We start from the raw sequence: 20,253 nt of genomic DNA on the forward strand, positions 1-20,253 counted from the left end.
CCTGACCTGGGTGGTGAGGGCCCCGTGGCCGTGAGGTGCGCCAGCCCCATCCCGGCGCGGCCCCACACCAGCGCCAAGCCCTGCAGCCACAGCAGCGACAACCGTAGCGCCTCCATTGCCGCGCCGGACAGACCAAGGGCCGCGCTCGCAACAGGAACCGACCGCGCGCAGGCGCCAACGGCCCCCAGCGGGGGGCGGGGTTCGAGGCGGGGGGGAGCGCCTCACAGCGGGCCGGCCGTGAGGGGAACAGGACGAGGAGCCGGCTTTATAGGCCGGGGTCTCGGCCCCGCAGGCGCCCGGAGAGGGTGTTTCACCTTCCGTGAGCTCCCGGTGCGTGCGGCCTGCGCTGGCCGTGCTTGTGGTGTCAGCGTGCCTTTGGCGCAGCTGTGCGAGCGGCCGAGCTGTGGCTGCAAGTCACTCCCAGTCACTTGCAGGCTCAGTTCTGTGATATAGCAAGCCTCTTTCCCCTCCCTCAAGGCTTATTATTCTTTTGATTTGACCCTCTTTTTTCCTTCCTTTGCTGTGTGGACTCTTCCGGTCCCTGTGAGGGCAGGGAGGTGGCGAGGATCCCTTGCCCTGTCTCCTGCTTGCTGGTGTCGTTTTTCGGTGAGGATGGCCAGCAGGCTGCCAAAGCCAACAGAGCCAACAAAGGTATCCCCAAGTCAGGGCTGGCCAGAGAAGGGAATAAAGAGATGGAGACAAATGTGAAAATTTGCCATGACCTTCCCATTTTAAAAGATTAATGAGTGTTTGGTTTTCCACGGTGACCCGCCTCTTGGGGCCTTACAGAAGCACGTAGTGCTCTTTGAAGTGCCCAGGGGTAAACAAAACACCCAGATAGGGCTGCAAGATACAACACAAGAATGAAAGACCCCAAAGCCTCTGAGATGGCAGGGTAAGGACACAGAGGAAACTGTGGGCATCTCAATGGCCCTAGACAACTGTGGTTAGGCACCAAATCGGGTCCTTAATGGCCAATGAAGTGAGATACCTTGCCATGCTTTGACAGCCAACCTTGCTTTAATTAAATGATCCTATAGCTGAGCTTTGTTAGCTTCTCTGTGATCGTGTTCAGGAGTGGGAAGTTTGATATTGTGCAATCAACAGCCAAAGTACTGGTGTAGGTTTTTTTAGTGCTGAACAACTTTGCTTTGAGTAGGAAGCAAACACTCCCTCCAAGCATGGCACTGTTTCAGTCAGCAGTGACTCCAGTTGCTTGTGACCTTCTTTCTCAAACACAATAGCGTTTAGACCACCTTTATTAGCCTTGTGTAATGATACTATTGTTGTTATTGAAAGTATTGCAGGCATAGGGAGAGCAGCTCTTTGCTGTTCGACATGCTTTTGCAAATGCACTTGAGCCTTAACAAGGAATAAGAAGAATGTTCTTCACAGTGCTTGACCTTGCCATCCTATCTAACTTTAGACACCTGATTCACCTTACTGCAGAGGTTAATCTCCCTAAAATCCTACACAGTAAAAGATGAGTAGCTCCAGGAAACAGTTCAGAGGGAATTAGGATAACTGCTAGTAACTCCAGTGACTTAGGCCAGTGCATAAAATTTAAGGGAACAAACCTGAGTCTTGTTGCTTGGTTCTAAGGCTGTGGGCCTTCAAAGCTGACAGAGTGCTACACCGCACCAAGATGGCTTTGTGAGAGATTTGGCAGTTTCAGCAGGGCCTGATTGGAAGGTGCCCTTACCTTAAATGAAGTTTCAACCTGTGCATTAAAAAGTTGTTTACATTTGTCGTGGTTTAACCTCAGTCGGCAACTGGGCACCACACAGCCGCTTGCTCACTCTCCCCCCTCGGTGGGATGGGGGAGAGAATCAGAAGAGTAAAAGTCAGAAAACTTGTGGGTTGAGGTAAGAACAGTTTAATAATTGAAATAAAATAAAATACTACTACTACTACTACTAGTAATAATAATAAGAAGAATATACAAAGCAAGTGATGCACAGTGCAATTGCTCACCACCCACCGACTGATGCCCAGCCAGTCCCTGAGCAGCGGCCCCCCCGGCCAACTTTCCCCCAGTTTATGTACTGACCATGACGCCACATGGTATGGAATGTCTCTTTGGCCAGTTTGGGTCAGCTGTCCTGGCTGTGCCCCCTCCCAGCTTCTTGTGCACCTCCAGCCTTCTCAGTCGGTAGAGCATGGGAAGCTGAGAAGTCCTTGACTAGTGTAAGCACTACTTAGCAACAACTAAAACATCAGTGTGCTATCAACATTATTCTCATGCTAAATCCAAAACACAGCGCTGTACCAGCTACTAGGAAGAAAATTAACTCTATCCCAGCTGAAACCAGACCAGGACAACATTTTGGCTATGAAATAAGCCAAATCTTTGGATTTTTGCCAGCAGGACTAGAGTCCCTGCCTCTCAGTTTTCAGGGAGTGTTAGAAAAATAAAGTCAAGGTGTGGGTATACGGGCCATATGGAAACCAAGATGTTTTTACATGAGCTTAATGTAGGACAATACTGACTCATGACTCCAGCCTTCTTCAGCTGGCTGCATCATAGACTCATAGAATGGTTTGGGTTGGAAGGGACCTTTAAAGATCATCTAGTCCAACCCCCTGCAATGAGCAGGGACATCTGAAGACCAGGTTTTGCCACGTGTTCAAGTCTATAAATCTTTATGCTCTGAAACAGTTCTATTTTTCTTGTTTCCATATTCTTGAGTCACCTGGAACGTGCTCTTGGAATAGTAGATTCACATAGATGAGTGACAAAGACTAGCAAAGATAAGAAACTGTTTACATAGATAGTAATAATTCAATAGACTATAGCTAAGGAGGCATATAACAGAGATGTATAAAGTCATGAGTGGCACAGAAAAAGTGAACACAGAATGACTGCCTTTTGTAATACAGGACCTAGAGGGCATTGAACAAAATTATCAAGTAGAAGATTGAAAACAAAAGTACTTAGAAGAAAATAAAGTGCCTAAAGTATAGCTAAGTTGTGAAACTCTGTCTTTGGATATTAAGGACACTAAAAGTTTAGATTAGTCCAAAAAGATTGGATTTTTTTCCCATGAATATGTCTGTTAACAGTTATTAAATATCAAGGTATCACCTCTCGTTCAGAAAGTCCCTAAACCACACTGCCAAAAGCTGTGTGTAACTGCCAAGGAAGATGCATTATATGGTTGCTTCATTCTGACATTCTTCCTTAGGCATCTGTTGTTGACTGCCATTTTAGGCAAGATACTGAGCTAAAAGTATACTTGAAATTACTTTATATAGCTATTCTCATTAATTTTCTTTTTCTCAAAAGCTTATGTTGTATTCTACATGATTTTGATTAAATGTACTGAATTATGTTTGAGGCAGAGGGGAAGTCCTCTAGCTGATTTTTTATATCTTAGTTTTGGATGGGTTTATGTATTCAGTGAAGAACGACTTCTCATAAAACAGCTCAAATTCCAAGCCAGAGTTTGTGATTTTTCATTGAGTTGCTTTTAGCGTGGTTATTCTAAAGGAAGTATCTTTTAGCTGGAGCAAAGAGTTATGGGAGAGGGGGAAAAAAAAGAATTTGTTGAGAGCTCTTCAGAAGTATGGTTACATCCATCTTCTCTGATCTAGCTTTGTTATTCCTTTGGGGGACAAAAACACTAATATAATTTATTAACAGCTACATTAATTCTCTCACAATAGCTATACCTACAGTAATGAATCACTTTTTTTCTTGATTAGGTAACCACTCCCTCAGCAGACATAAATTCCCAGGAAATGGAGTGTAGAAGACATGAAAAAGTGATCTACCAAGAAACTGGGTTTGGAACAAGCAATATGTATTAAGATTACAAACAAAAAGAAAATCTCAGAACTTAAACAGATTTTGCTTTTTTCTATCATAATTCCATATCCATTTCAAATGATAATAAGGATTTTTCTGTCAGCTCTGTAGATTCTGCCTGGGGTTTTGAACAGTGTTTCTACTCATGCATTTTCAGCAGCACCTCTGGCCAGGGTCCCTCTTCCTCATCTCTGCTCCAGCTCCTCCCTTGTGATAGAATAGCTGAATGTGCTGTTCACTGGGTAGCTGAACAAAGAACGGATTTGGCTGACAGAGTCTTGTCTTCTTTTTTTAGCTGGTTTATTTTTCATTATTACCAGTGCTAACAATCTCAAAGGTGACATATGAGTTACAAAGTCTGTGTGTGTTCAGCTGATTCCCTTAATGACAGTATGACTTCATCACCGTGAATGAGTTTACCCAGCTTGCCTGATTACACTGTGCGTAAATAATTCAGCTGCTAAGTCATGTAAGTGATTAGAATGTCACTTTTTCTTCTTTGCTGTGTTGGGCTTATAGACATAAGCCCTGGTAAAAGGCATTTTACCTCAGCAATACATTGTTCAAAAAGGTTGTTTTAGTTTGTGGCTGGCTGGAGCATGAATGTATCTTCAGGTTGCAATTTGATGTGTACTTAGATCAGTGTTCCCACAAAAAGCAGTCTGTGCTTCTCTCTCCCTTAATGCTTGTTCTTGCATCCAACAAACACTGTGGTATATGAACAAAAACATTTCTGCAGTCCTATAGTGAACTGATGCAGCTGAAAGTTTGTTTTTCAGCTGGATCAGTGATACCCTATCTGGGTCATTGAGGAGGAGACCAAATTCTTGTGCTGGCACAGCAGAGGAGGAATTGTGAGGACACGACTAATATCCCAGGGAAGAAGAAGGACCTCTTGTTTTTTTTTTTTCCAGTTGCAGGACCAGCTTAAACGCATGTTGGCTTCATATTAAGGCTTCGTTGAAGTCATGCAAGAGGGTAACATGAGGTCTAGTACTTTGTTAAAGTGAGTTACTAACTGTGACTAAACACCTACAGGGAGCAGATCTGCTGAGTAAGAATGTGCACCTTTATATAGTCATCCTTAAGAGTGTATTCAGATTTTAGTAAATTGGCTCTTACAACTATCTTCTTAAAAATCAAAGTATTAATAATGCCATTTTATAGAGGAAAAGGTGCAGCCACCAGTTCAGGCTATTTCTCAAGATCAAATAAAGAAAATTAGACCTTCCAGGTCAATGTCCACCTTCTGTCTTATAACCACCACCCTTTCATAAATAATCTTCACTGACACAGAACTCCTAGAAATCCTAATAATTAGAAGTGGTAAGTTTCATAAACAGATTAGCTCCAGTCCTGCAAATACACAGATAGCAAATATTTGTAGGGATTAGAACAATGCAGTATGGAGGGAAAGTGATATACTTTATTCAAGGTTTTGTAATTCTGCTATAAATACAGTGGTCCAATTTCATGTTTCAGGCAAACCCTGAGATGAAACCGGAGATTAAATTGGCTATTAAATGGTCTTAATAAATTCAGGCATGATCAGCTGAATACTACTGGGACAGTTAAAGTAAGTCAGCTTCTCAATTGATGTGGCCCCTTGCTGTCATGGAAATAAGATTTGCACCCACAGTGATTTTTGGCTTCCAAAGAGAGAGCCTAGGGGAATATACAGGATCAGTTCAGTATCTCTGCTAAGGGTGGTGTTAAGTAGCAGCTGATTTTCTTTGTTTTTCATTGCACAATACTCAGGTAACCACACACTTAATATTTAAGGAGTAAACATACTGTTCAAAGAGTGTCTACATAATTATTCAATTATCTTGTGGCTATACTGAGAGATAAAAATGTTAGTCTCATCAAAAAAGGCATATAGTGAAAATTTTTGCCTTCTGACTCTCACAGCTCATGTTACATGTGAGGTTTTTTTTTAAAAGGAATAGTTGCGAATATCACTGCTATGTGCACTGTTCTGCAGAATGGTTAATAGTACTGAATCACAGTCTAATTGAATTATATTCTATTCTTAGATTTATTGTAATACTACTGTGAGCAAAATGACAAGCCAAGTGCTTCAAAACTTGTATTTCGGTAAAATCTGTCAATGCATGAACAGCTGTTAACATTTAGTCCTTTCTAATATTTCAAACAAGGGAGAGCAATGAATTTTCTAATATAACATGTACTGAACTGATCACTTCTAGCAGGGCTAACTAATTTATTTTGAAAACCATTGTACTTATCTAGACAAAGACTAATTGTTAAATGCAGCGTTTCTTGGATGGAAGGGCTGATTTGTTTTTTGGCTGAGCAGTGTCGCACAAAAAATGGACAGAGTATTTGTTTAAGAAAAATAATGATTGGAAGCTTGGCATAGGGTATTGTTCAGATCTCCCGAACAGGTCGGTCGGTTACAGTCTGGGTGGTGACCTGAGTCACTGGATCAGACAAGACTCCCCTAACCGCTTCTCTGCTCAGTTCTCACATTGCAGCTGGTCCCTTATCTTGCGCGACTACTTCAGCACATGCATTATCCATTGCTATAGATTATTTTAAACTAAAACATCTTACTGTATTAACTACATACAAAAAGACTGTCCTGTGTGACCATTTCTGCATCTACAGGAACGGTTTCCACAGACTGTTTACAAGCATCTCATCTGCATGCAATCTGGTCAGTTCTGCAGCAGGAACCACCAGGAGTCTCTGGAAGGGCCAGATTCTCCACCCAGGATGTTAAATGACACATTTAGGCATGGAAATTTGTCTTGGCACAGCAGGAGTTGCCTGGGAGGAATCCTCAGGACTGTCTGAAATCCCCACCTGAAAATCTCCTGCAAGAGTTAGTCAAATCCTTTGTTGTGGAGGTGGTGAGAAGCTGGGTCTGTCACCTTGTCTTTGCTCAGTTGAATGTCTCTTCTGTGCAGGGACTAGCTGAGGAGTTCCTGGACACCCAGGGAGTTAATGAGTTTAGCGCACTGAGTGTGCACACAGGGACATCCCTAAGACCCAGCTACACCACAATTATGACTAAAGGACGACTTGACTTTCATCTGTATGTCTCATAAAACTTAAATTCCACAGCTCTTGCCACAGCACCTCTGTAATTGAAAACCGTGCGGAACAGCATTCATCCAGCTGTGAAATAAGATAGGCAACTCATGACTTCCTGTGGGTTGCCTTCTGTCTTGTGGTTTAACTGGGCACAGGCTTTCCCTGGGAACATGGCTATAATGCCACACGGATCACGCTGTTTTGCTTTCTGCTGTTTAAAATTGCTGTTGCACTCTAGAGAAATCTGTTTTCAAGATTCTGCTTTTTTCCCCCAGAATGAATTAATGTAATGAGACTTAATCGCATGTTTTGTATTTGTCATTGGCTTTGCCTCATTAAATCTCCTCAGTCATAGCTGGGGCAAGAGAGACATTGTAGAGCTACAGTCAATTGGGGTAGGGTAAACAGGAGAGTCACAAAATGGAACAGCCCAACAAAAAAAGGGTCCTGTTGCATTCCAGCAATTAATAACTCCACTTGATTGAAGCTATTGGCTTAACAAACTGACAGAAAATATCCCTTGGCTGCTATTTCCCAGGCCTTATCTAACTTCTGAAAGATTTCTTTTGTTAAAACTGGTAAAGATCAGCTAAGAATTTAATGCCAAAGTATGGGAGAGTATTTACCCACACAGCTGGTCTTATTTAGTCCATTTTCTAAACTGTGAGGGGACCAGACTTTCTCTTGGCATTTCACAATCTATATCATATGAGTTAACATACTGTTTCAGTTGGACACCAGATCTTTTTCTTGATACTGTCTATTTCCTGGCTTGTCAGCACTTCAGCTTTTCTTCCCCCTGCTGCAGACTCAGATTTGGTTCAGAATGCTATATAGCTTTGAAAAGACTGTAGTACTGATCTCTCACATATGTCTGTCCTGATTATTTTCAATATAAAGTGCTAATATAATTTGTTCCTTGAATCAACTGAAGTAATTCAAGAATCCTAATACCAAAACATCTTGCTGTAGCTTTGGTCTATCTTCCCCTCTCCACCGCCTTAATTCAGGCTAATTAAGAAGAAATTGTATCTGTATCTAGTTATTTTCCAGAAGTTTTGTGCAGTACCAGTTCTACACCATCGCAGAAAAGGAATCCTTTCTATTCTTCTTTCATATGCAATATAAAATTCCCATATTTAAAAATAGGAATGTATCATTCCAGCACAGATCCCAGAATTACTTAACCTGGAACCCTGACTGTAGCAATTACTTATATCTTGCTCCTTCAAAGAAGTTAAGATACAGAGAAGTTAGTGTTGATTACTGTCTTACTAAGTTTCACAATATAGACTCACCTGTATTATCCAAAGCAGAGAACTACTGTTTCAGAAAGTAGTAGCGTTGCAAGTGTTCCAGTGGACACAACATCCTGCCCAAATCTCCTTGCTTGTGGTATGGATCCGTGATGTGGAGAATTCGGGAGTTTACAAATGTCTGCCTTTACACAGCATACATTTTCAAAACAACCCTGATCAAATCCTTGTTTTGATTACAGACCATTTCTTTCTAAACAGGTTTGTTTACTGCTGGGTCATATACTGAATGGGGATTTTCAGTTCAAACCTGATGTCCAAATTTCTGGTGTTTTCCTCTATGCCTGTGCCAATGAAAAAGGAAGTCCTGCCTTCTGCTACATTCTCCCTTCTTATGCTCAGTCACAGTTATGCACTTATCCAGCAAGAGACACGAAACGCATGGTGGTTAGACACAGACAATATTTTTGGGAAATATAATAAACACTTCAAGCCATACAGGAAAGTTTAAGAGCTCAAGAAAACAAATGAATAGCTTTCAGCCTCTAGGAACTTGTGTTTATTCCTGTTAGGAGAAAGATGTGACAGCTGGGCACAGAAATAAACCAAAGAAAATGTGTTAAATTGCTACAGTAGAGGATTATCAATAAAAAAATGAAATGTAAAACATTGTAAAAAAAGCTGTGAGAAAAAATAATTTCCAGGACCAACCCAGGAAGCATGATCAATTTTAGTTTGCTAATTTACAATAGTATTCAAGCAAATCCAGTCATAGGCTGTGCTATCTATGGTAGACCGTACAGAAGCTTCTACAGACCCTCATGCCATCTCTGGTGCCCTGCAAAAAAAAGGAGATGTCACCTGAGACATTGTCTTGTAAAAGATGCCTACTGGAGGGCTGCTGTGGAAATCTGGACCCAGAGAACTGACTTGCCCAGGCTAGGAAAGCAGGGAGAAGAATTCTTTCAGGAATGGGGCTGCCCATGAAACAAAGACAGCTATGATGCATAGAAAGGGTCTTAGAAGAAAAGGACAATTTTCTAGGGACAGAAACTGTCAAAGGCAACCTTTCTTCTCAAGAAATGGTAATTTACTTAGCTGACTGTCAAACTCAAAAGCTGCAGGGTTTTTTATACTTCAGTATGCATGCACAAGCAGCTCAGAGGCATATTTCATCAAATTATGTTGCTTTCATGTTATCTACCTAATAAGACCTTTTTGAGTTCTTTTCCTGTGTTTTAAACCAAAAAGTCTCTGTGATGTATTTGAATCTTACCGTGAGTAAGTGAAATCTAGTCCAAGCAAATTATTTTCTGCTCAGTGTTCAACATCTCCTACAGGAGCTCTAAGCAGATTAGTGCTGAGAGCCTGAGAGAATTACAGCTCTCAGATGACTTCTCAAGTGAGGCATATAGGCATCAGCCGCTAAGATTAGTGGTACTTATAACTCCTTGGTTCATTAAGGTGCAGCCACATGGCGTTTGAAAGTGTACATGCAAACTAACTGGAACTGATGTACCATAATGAATGATGAACTCTGTAAGCCAGCGGCAGCTGACAAAAGAACTGCCGAAAGCCCCACCGGCACCTCAGTATTTCCTAAGCCGCCATGCCAGAAACCTCATGTGTTGAGGCTGCCTATGTGCCACCAAGCTTGCAGAGCCAGCTCTTTCCCAGTCGTTAGGCTGGCCCTCCCAATTACTTGCAAGGGAAATGTCCTCACCTCTGCAGTTGTGGAGCACAACAGCATTTGGTCAGAGTTGCAGATGGCAGGTCAGATCTGAAGGTGCCTGCCCCACAAGTCTAAGAAAGAACAGAAAGGTGATTTTTTTTTTTTTTTTTGATGACTGGGCTTCAATTCTCAAGGCCTTCTCTGGGAGATGTATAATTGAATCAAGCAGAATAGGCAGCCACAAAAGGCAGCCAAATTTGTGCAGTCTGATTTATCTGCAGCTGTACTGTAAAAAAAATGCCCTCCCACTGAGCCTATTTTGTGAGAACGTAATTCCTTGTCAGCTGCTTCCTGAGGTGATAGTTTTGCCAGGAAATTCAACCTGTCTATAGAACACCTTATCACAGCAGCAGAAAGAACCTGAGCATTTTATTGTTGCTGACTTGATTAGAGAGTCAAAACAGTGCAATAATAGTCATCCATGATGCTGAGTCTTCAAACAGAGATAACACTAAACCATTTGGATATAACCTATAAGCTAATGCAAGTATCTTAATATTTGGCACCATTCATCTATTAAAAAATTAGCTCTTTTCCTTACTAATATAATTATCAGTTGAGATTTCTTTCATATGTAGTTTAAAGCAGTGTAATCTTCAAATTCAATTAAAAAGTCAACTCTTTTTTATGCTTCATTACCTTTTTTCCTTGCCATACCTTCTTTTTCTAAGTCAATTAGAATGAAATGAAAGAAAGGGGAACAAACTTTGAAATGTTTTGAAACATGATTTTTTGCCTTGCTAATAAGTGTTCAATGTTTTTCTTGAAATGCAGCATTTTTCAACAACGTCTACAATTAATAAACACAACCCACCTTAAAAAAATTTCAAATTAACACAGTCTTTCTCATGTAAATTGCTCATTAAGTGAGAAAACAAAGGTCTCAAAGTAAGGCTTCATGAAGAATCAACCTAAGGCTGCTACCTTGCCCTTCTACTTCCACTCATGTATTCCCACTGCCTCCTTTGTGTTGGCAGTAGAGCTCGTGACCAGAAGGCAGACCAGATTAGCTGCCTGGGTGGCTGGAAACTAAATAAGCAGAGAAGAAGATAAATGGCAAAAGGAGCAAGAAGATGGGATTTCATCTTCTAGTAGCAGACAATATTTACATCTGCTTAAGCTCATCAAAAAATCACATGCTGAAGCCTTTTGAATAGTGGGTCAGAAAGTGTCTGCAGTAAGTTAAGATACATCCAGGACCTGTTTTAGGAAACACATAACTTATTTTTGACGTAGCTGCTAGTATTTATTTAAACTCCAATGTGAATTTGTAAATGATCTTACATATTTGTTTATGAATACGCTGCGGCTTTGGGAAGAAAACTAGTGCAGTGTCAATGGTTACAGACCCTCTAACTGGTGGAAGTGCTGTAATACCAAGTGGTGAGACTACAGAGAGACTGGAGAGTGCCAAGCTTTGGTGCTAAAATGCCACCCTTGGCAGTGGTGGCTACACAGCAGCTTCTGGCATGGCATGTAGCTAGGAAGTGGTGCTCAGCACTTGGGTCAACATCTGTGGTTCCCAAGGACACATACTGCTTGGGCAGTACTCGTATGCTGTGTTTGCAAAGTTTGCTTATCATATTCTGGGAGTCTTTGGTGCCGAGTGAAGCTTATTCAAATACTTAGAGCTTTAATTACATATTTTTCTCTTTGTTAGAACAGAAACTGGGACAACCACCCTGCTCTTGAAGTCCACCTTTCTGGTCTCTCTCCTCAAAACAGCCTTAACCACTCATACCCTCCAGCTCACCACATTTTCTACTGCCCTGTGCTCAGCCTTTACATCTCCTTGCAGCTGCTACACCCAAAAGACAAAGCCCCCGTCCCTAGCAGCCTAATACCTGAATGAGCAAATTGACTGTTTGGAACATAGATAAAAAGCAGTTTTGAAATCAGAAACCACCCTCTTACCCTTCGATGAGGCCTCTGTGTGTCCAGCTCGACGAATGCTGATGCAGCAGTGGAACAAAAAACGTACAAAAAAGCTTATGCTGCTTCTAAGGCGTGTTACCTGCCTGCTCAGTAGATACACGAAGGGATAGGTAACTACATACCTGCTGAACCACATATGTGAACTCAATTCCTGTGAAATAAAACAGGGGAAAATCCGCCAAGAGATTTGTTTTCAATGAGCACAAATATGTGGGATAGTTTTTTAGGAATTTTAATATGAAAAAAATGAGGCACTCCCATGTTTTGGGAGAAATTGAGTTCTCTGCATCCCCGTATTTATGTCAACACCCAACTAGCCCCTAGGTTTATACCAGCTCTCAGAGACAGAAGGCCTGTCTGAAAGTGACAGCAAAGGAGGAAATGAACCCACAGAAGTGAGAATATAAAATCATTTTTCCACCCCTCAAGTGAGTTGTAGGGCTGGCAACAATTACTTTATACTGTGCATGCTCCATGAGAATTGTTCTCATATAAATATTACTTCCCCAAACAGATAAAAACCCAACTTACTAGAATGCCAGTTTAGAATACTAGAAATCTACAGAGGAATTACCAGCAAGTCTCATTATATTCTGCATAAATAATCCAGGTTGTTTTGTGAACTGGCACTATGGCATCAGCATTTCTAATGCTCAAAGGGTTTGTATTTGTTTGCCCTGTAACAACGGGCAAAGGCTCAGTACTGAGTCGCCATAACGCTGCTGAGCTGTAGTTGCCAGGAGCAGCACACAACAGAAACGAAGCATCACTAACCATTACCATGTTCTGGACTGTCACAAGTCCCTGGGATGCCCAAATGACTTTTGCATGTGAGGCGGTAGCATATTCTCCAGCTGACAGCCCAGCCGGCACAGCAGAGGGGAGAGGGCAGGAGGATGGCTAATGCCACCACCGCCTTTCTTGTGTGACACTAACACAATGCAAATCTTACCAGTCTAGGAAAAAACTAACCCATCATGGAAGATTTCAGCTGGGTTAGCAAGTCGCGCTGGTTAAGCGATGGCTGAGCGAGCGGCAGAACCAACACAGGGAAAGAGGCAGGGTTTGGGCGCAGGGTGAGGACTGCACTCTTTTCCATGTCACACTGATACTTTGGGTCTGCTGCAGGACTGAAGCAGATCCTGGCCCCCAGCCCGCACCCTGGCCACAGGCAGAGAAAGGGAAACCTCCAGATTAGGGGAAATCACTCTCCTCCTTTTAAAGGGAAAAAAAATCCTAGAACTTCTTAGGATTAGCTTACAATAAAAATAAAGGGAAATTATAAATAACAGTCAAGATTTCAGAAGGTGGCAGAAGGGTTGGGTTTGGGTTTTTTGGTTTTGTTTTGTTTAAAGCAGGAGTCCTATAAAATTAAGGAGTTAAAATGCAGTATACACCACATTTTAAGCCTGTTAAGGCATCTGAAACAGTCTGGCGATCAGTATTGTCCTGGTTTCGGCAGGGATAGAGTTAATTTCCTTCCTAGTAGCTGGTACAATGCTGTGTTTTGGATTTAGGGTGAGAACAATGTTGATAACACACCGATGTTTTAGTTGTTGCCAGGTAATGCTTACACTAGTCAAGGACTTTTCAGCTTCCCATGCTCTACCGACTGAGAAGGCTGGAGGTGCACAAGAAGCCAGGAGGGGGCACAGCCAAACTGGCCAAAGAGACATTCCATACCATGTGGCGTCATGCTCAGTACATAAACTGGGGAAAGCTGGCCGGGGGGGCCGCTGCTCGGGGACTGGCTGGGCATCATCTTTATCTCAACCCACGAGTTTTCTCACTTTTACTATTCTGATTCTCTCCCCCATCCCACCGGGGCAGGGGGGAGTGAGCGAGCGGCTGTGTGGTGCTCAGTTGCCGGCTGAGGTTAAACCATGACAAATATCAAGACAGGTAAAGTCTGTCATATTCTAGCAGTTACTGTTTTCCACAAAATTAATCAAAATAAACTGCGTCTGTATGAGAATGTTTTATTAAAAATACATATCTTCTGTTTCACATAAAAAGAACCAACACTGTAATTAAACACAATGTAAGAAGTTGGACAGGAATTACTTGAAAAAAATACAGATTCCCGTAATCCCAGAGCACCCAACCTTTGACTGCATGAGCCACAAATTAAAATCTTCCTGTGTTCAAGGCCCAGAGTGCCTGTCCTGTACACAGCAACGTGCCCAGGAAGGAGCAGCTGGTCAGAGGCAGGGGTGCTAACCGCTCCACAGCGGCTGTTCCCTGGCAGAGATACATGCAGGATACATGCGTTCTTCTCTCCAAATCCAGGGAGGCCTGTCACTCCCCGGCCCTGCCGCTGGGCACGATGGTAACCTTAGCAAGAGAAATGCTGGAGTGGCACTCGGCTCAAGTGTCACAGGTCAGCCACCTCTTTCTGTAAAGAAGGAGAAATACAGCACAGCACTTCCAGTTAATTTCACTTAGGATCCAGCAGAAACTCACATTAACAGCACTGTTGAAAGAAACCCAGCCGTGCTTTGGTGATACAACATGATGCAACAGTCTTTTTGATAAAGATGACTGTAACTGAAACCTACGCTGGAATCCACTAACTTTTGAATTCCCGCTTTTCGTAACTCAGACCCACCTCAGACTTTTGGAAAGACACAATTTTCAAAGCAACAAGTTATCAGCTTAGGCAGCAGCAAATACTGATTGAAAGTTTAGTGCATAAAAATCAAAGTCAGAATACAAAAGAGCTGTCAGAGACATCTGCTATTTAAAGTGTACAGAACAAAACACTGGCTGCATTTACTCTCTACAGAAACATCAGTTTGCCAGGCTGCCTTTCTTGCTCTGGAGATACTGGAGATTCAGCTCCTTTTAAAGTCACCGAGAGATGTATTCATCATCCCTCCCAAATGATCAAAATGCTTTGTAAATTCAGGCTCAAAAAGCATACCAGACGCTGACTGTAAACCAACATTTACTGGCCAACTCATAACTTAAGCAAGGCACAAAGAAGAAAAGACACTGGGAGTGATGGGGAAGCAAGCTGACATGAAATCACAAACCAGTTGTCCCTTTGCTTTGAGCTGACAAAGGTATGTAAGGATATGGGCAGCTGAAATAGCAACAGTATCTAAGGTTGGACAACCAGAGTGACGGTAAAGCAAAGTTCAATTTTGAAGAAAAAAAAGCTGGCTTGCATGTCATTATACGTGTTCTAATCCCATACAAGTCATGATCTCATTAAAAGAAAAAAAAAGATACTTCATCTAACATCATACCTTGTAAACCTAAGGGTATTAAATTCATGTAACTTTAGAGGCCTATCTCCTTAAATATTCTTTATCATCTACACTGTTAATTCCTTAGACTGCAATTTAATCAGGCACTCTGTCTGAAAGGCCTGTCACCTTACTGACTGTGCTGGGAATTTATGACAGAGATCAGCCTCCTCGGTCAGTCCACTGAAGTCCAAGGTCTATCAGTCAAAACACAATGATTCCTCTTAATATACTGTTATTGCACAGATTGTAACAGAACAAGATTTGCCCTGCACAGCATTTGTTCCTATTTCTAATGCATGGAAAAAGGGAACGAACTAACTTCCAAGACCTCGGATGAGTTTACAGAACTGGAATTAAAGAACTCTATTTGATTTTTTAGCAAACTTGTTCTGGGATTAATGAAATACAAATATCTGCTAAGCTCCAGAATGCCACCAATCAAAATAACTTTCCTTACTGGAATGACATCTTAAACACAAGATCACAATTTGCCAAAATCAGAGCAAATCAGATACTTGCCTTAATTATAACACTCTTCAACTCACTGTCATCAAATTTCCAAGTAATTTCAAAGCCCATATTGAAAAGCTTTGATCCTTAGGGCTGACCTGCTCTGCATTTTAGAAGGAAAAAAATGATTTAAAGACACCCCAGGTTGGGAATTTATAATCCCTCCTCATCCTTGTAGAGCTACAAGGTGAAGCTCACAAGTTATTCAAAACCTCATCTTACAGAAAATAGGGATGGGAAACTTTCTCCAGTTGTGAGGTGGCAACATAGGAAATAACTGGATTTTAAAATAGCTCAACTTGAAAGGTGTTGAAGAACAAGGCTGAAGTCTTGTTCAGTAAGTCTTCACCAGTAATTAAATAAGCTACAGCATGAAAAGTCCAACAACCATAGAGATCAACTCTGAAAAATACACAAGCTCATCGTTACTTGTATATACATTGAAAAAAAAATAAATCTAGATTTAAAAATCTTTCCCCAGGGTTAAAATCCCCTTCCTAGAGAGATGTGTTATAGCTTGTGTACAGTGTTCCAAAAGAATCTTTCATAGCCTTCAGAATTCCTCATGGTTTTCCCAATCCATTTTGCAGCGAATGACATTTCTCTCCAGAACTGAATAATACTTTAAAGCCTACTTGAAAATCCATCTTTAAGATGGCCTTCAAATACAATATTCAAGCTTCTAAACAAAATTTTTAAATACAAGTGGTTTTTGTTTTAATCACAAAATAGATCTAGTGAATTTGCTAACTTATTAAAAAACAGACTAGAAATAAAATTCACAAAAAAGTTTCTAGCCTCCAGTAATCCACAAAATGCTATTACAGTACAGAAGAACATTATTAGTTAAATCAGTTTTATTTCTTCTGATAGCTACTTTGAAAATAAAGGGTAATTTGACACTAATTCTATTGCAGAAGTTCGTAAGCGGGTAGCTTTTTGTGTGTGCAGGGGAAAACAAAGAACAGTGCTACAGATCTGAATTAGTCTGCCAGATACCCTTTTCAGACATCACATCTTAAAATATGTAAGTCTAGCTGAACAAGAAACTCAGTGAACCCCCTGCCCGCATTTCCACTGCCTGCATTTGGATAATGCATGGGTGCAAGGGTCCACCTATGTAGCTCTTACAATGAGATCAGAATCAAATAATAGCTTATCAAATAGCAGAGGTTCAAACCTGCTTTGATCTCAGTAAGCAGAAGGATGAACGGATACTATTGTTAGTGTACTGTCCCAGCATTAGCAGCAATTTTGTCTGTACTGAGCTCAGAGTTAAAAAAAAAAAACCAAAAACGTTGGTCAGAAAGTAACAGATGAGAACAGCAGCGGACTTGCTGAACTCGGGTCTCCATTGCTTTGCACCTTGGGAAACTCAACCTTACAAATTATTATGCTCAGTGCAAGGCAGCAGAGAGAGTCAAGCCTGCAATTTTCAGGGTTTGAATGAGCACAAGAACTTGGCTTCCAAGACTTTGTCTTCTTAAGATGCATGTGTCACAACAGGAATGTCAATTTCTATGGCAGAGAGGCGAGAGCGTGCAGAATACGGCTGAGAGGCATAGCTGTGCATGCTCGGGGCATGGGAATAGAGGGGCTGCCAAAAAGGAGAAGGTAGGCTTTTACATGCACAGTACCACAGAAACAGCAGAATGGAAGTGAAAAACAGACCGCCAGCGCTGGCAATGGCAATAAATACAGAGATGTCAAAACTAAAGACAGGCTCATATTTTCTGTTCAGATAATTGTTATAAAAAATGACCCAGATTGACGGAGTGAGACAAATGGCACACGCGAGCAGGAACAAGAGGCCAGCCACGAGATGGCAGCCTGCACTGTTTACAAGGCATTTGGCCAATTTGATGTTTGGCACGCTTGATACAAAGGCTGTGTTACACATGCCAATCAAGCAGAGAAACAGAGCTGAGACAGCAGTTAACATACTCAGTGGAAGGGCAAACTGAAGAACACGCAAATCCAGTTGATCGACAGCAGTGTACCACTGTGGGTCATATATCACACAGTCTCTGCTCCCATCAAAGCGAGCGCACTTAATCCAGAGTCCAGTGTAAACGGTCACATTCCTCTCATTCTTGTTGAATGTGTACAGTCTCATTTGCCTCCAGTTTGGAAGCAGAACTGCTGCAAGGAGTCCAGCTACTGAGGCTGTTCCACTGAGGAAGGCCAGTACTGTTGCTGCATGAACATCCCGGCAGCCCATTCTTGCCCACAGAAGTTGTTTCCTGCAATTAAAAAGAAAAATTAAAAAAATAAAAATCAGTAGGTGAACGTTTATGGACACAGGAGTGACTAGAGCTGACTTGTGCCAGGTTAATAAACTTGTACGGCAGCTGGTAGGCAGTAACTCTCTGGCACCTCCTTTGCCTTACACATTTATGCAGAGGTAACTCTACCAAGTTCACACTTTAATGAAACCTCAGATTATTTCACAGACTGTTACGATTGCTCAGCTGACAGACTGCTAAATTCACTGTGTTCAAGATCAAAAAGGAGCACTTGAACATGCGATTCTACACAGCCTTTCACCTTGTGTCACTGCATGGACTTTTACAGAGTCCAGGTGGAGAAGGTGAATCACCGAGTGAGCGTGATTTAAGTTCACCTCTCCTCCGCTGGCAGCTCCCTCTCTTTAGCCCAGATGTAGTGTCAGAGTGCACGTTTGGTCCTACCATACTGCCGTGTGAGTAAAAGGGAATTGCTTAAAACCAACATAGTTAGACTGGACAAGGAATGCATATGTAGGCAGTTATCCACATTTTTCATGGGCCAAATTGTTGATGAGAGCTGCAAGCTAGTAGAGAAGGCTCTGTTGAGTAATTTACTATGATTTTTTCCAAAGCAATTAACAGTTCTTCCACACTACTTCTGCATTTCAAAGCCAGCTGTCCAAGCACATGAACAATTCCAGAAAGCAGATGGCTTTTCAGCTTTCACAGGTTCCTCTTCAGAGCAAGCGTTAAAGAATACTGCTTCCTTTTCAATATAACCACTGTCTACATACCTAGCATAGCCTCTTACCTGCAGAGGTCCTGGGAAACAGTCTCAATGATGGGTCTTTAAAAACAAAACAAAACAAAAAAAGACTCAATTTGAGTAATCCCTTCTCTGGGTGCTTGAGATACTTTAAAGAAGCCTAATACATAATAGGCACTGAGCATCCACCCCAGAGTGTACTTGAAGCAGGACACTAAAAATCATAGTACCTAAAAATGAGCAGATACTTTGAAAATTCTCACTGAGCGCCATTCAGTCATAAACTCCTACTGAAATTTCTTCCAAATCATTATACTGCATTGTGCTTATTTGTCTGAAGTCACAAAACAATTCTTTAGGTACTAGAAGTTCTACCTAATGCATATACGAATAACTGACTATCTGTATCCCAAAAAGGTTACAGACATGGTTGCAACCAAAGAGGAAATTGGATCTGATCCCTTGCTATCGTTCTACACCTGCAAACATCAAATGCCCAGGGAACTTTTCAGATAAGGAATTTCCATGTATACTGGAAGCAGACTACAAGCATTAACAAGCTATACAGCTAGCCAGCATTTTATTGATTTATAGACAAATAAATAAAGCCCAATTTGTTCCATAAGAAAGCATCAGACATTTATTTACTTTTTATGCCACTTAACCCTGAAGGATTGCAATGGTACGTGGGTACCATTTAAGTGCTGATCATACTCTTTTAAAGAAGCACTGCTGAAAAGAAATAATGACAACCATATTTATGCTAAAAATGCACCTTATTCGTCAATAAGATGGCATTATATTTTTGCTAAGAATGGCTGAGAGTGGGCAAGCTCCTGTTCTCATGGCAGTAACCTTTTCAGATAAGCAGGTCATTAATAGGATACCCCCTGGGTAGGGGGACCCAAGACTTATTTCCATCATATTTGATTTAATATTATGCTTAACCTCAGCTTCAGTAAGGTCAACACAACCAACTTGCAAGGAAATGGAACTATAACAAATAAGCTCGAGGGATAAACCTAATATAGCATCAAATCTTGCTCTCCTCAAGCTTGATACTTCTGCTCTTCCATAAAGAGCTTGCCTTTGTCTATATAAAACTTCTATGCAGGCAGGGCATACTCCAAGACAGAGCTCTAAGAGAAGCAGCTGGAATAAGCACAAGAGTGACTGTTTCCAGAAACCCACTGTTTCTGCAAATTAATTTGCAATAGCAGATGATGAAAATCTGGGCGGAGTTAATGCAGGGTGGGCAAAAAGCGATGTGAGGTTCACCCATATTCTCTAATACAAGAGAGTGGAAGAAAAAAAATGGTGTATTTTCTTTTGTCCTGGTTTCAGCTGGGATAGAGTTAATTCTCTTCCTAGTAGCTGGTACAGCGCTGTGTGTTGGATTTAGTGTGAGAATAATGTTGATAACACACCGATGTTTTAGTTGTTGCTAGGTAATGCTTACACTAGTCAAGGACTTCTCAGCTTCCCATGCTCTACCACCTGAGAAGACTGGAGATGCACAAGAAGCTGGGAGGGGGCACAGCCAGGACAGCTGACCCAAACTGGCCAAAAGGGTATTCCATACCATGTGACGTCACGCTCAGTACATAAACTGGGGGGAACTGGCCGGGGGGGCCGCTGCTCGGGAACTGGCTGGGCATTGGTCAGCAGGTGGTGAGCAATTGCATTGTGCATCAATTATTTTGT

General features: G+C 41.7%; 2 protein-coding genes across 3 annotated transcripts in view; both read right to left on the reverse strand.

The window, feature by feature from the left end:
- Positions 1-12,890, reverse strand: part of LOC103895975 (pituitary tumor-transforming gene 1 protein-interacting protein) — a 46,524-nt gene extending 33,634 nt beyond the window's left edge. The window contains exons 1-2 of the mRNA XM_019471094.1: positions 12,764-12,890; positions 315-407 (exon numbers count right to left, since the gene is read on the reverse strand). Of these exons, the coding sequence (XP_019326639.1) occupies positions 315-407; positions 12,764-12,890 (220 nt within the window). The remainder of the gene's footprint in view (positions 1-314; positions 408-12,763) is intronic.
- Positions 12,891-13,757: 867 nt separating this feature from the next.
- Positions 13,758-20,253, reverse strand: part of CLDN12 (claudin 12) — a 14,562-nt gene continuing 8,066 nt past the window's right edge. The window contains exons 2-3 of one of the 2 annotated variants that reach the window (XM_009275678.2): positions 18,595-18,630; positions 13,758-17,798 (exon numbers count right to left, since the gene is read on the reverse strand). In XM_009275678.2, coding sequence (XP_009273953.1) covers positions 17,039-17,776 — 738 coding nt within the window. In that variant the 5' untranslated portion in view covers positions 17,777-17,798; positions 18,595-18,630 and the 3' untranslated portion in view covers positions 13,758-17,038. The remainder of the gene's footprint in view (positions 17,799-18,594; positions 18,631-20,253) is intronic. The other variant, XM_009275679.2, reaches the window with a different exon arrangement.

This window comes from Aptenodytes forsteri, unplaced genomic scaffold, assembly GCF_000699145.1.
Source record: "Aptenodytes forsteri isolate BGI_AS27 unplaced genomic scaffold, ASM69914v1 Scaffold172, whole genome shotgun sequence".
Lineage (NCBI taxonomy): Eukaryota > Metazoa > Chordata > Aves > Sphenisciformes > Spheniscidae > Aptenodytes > Aptenodytes forsteri.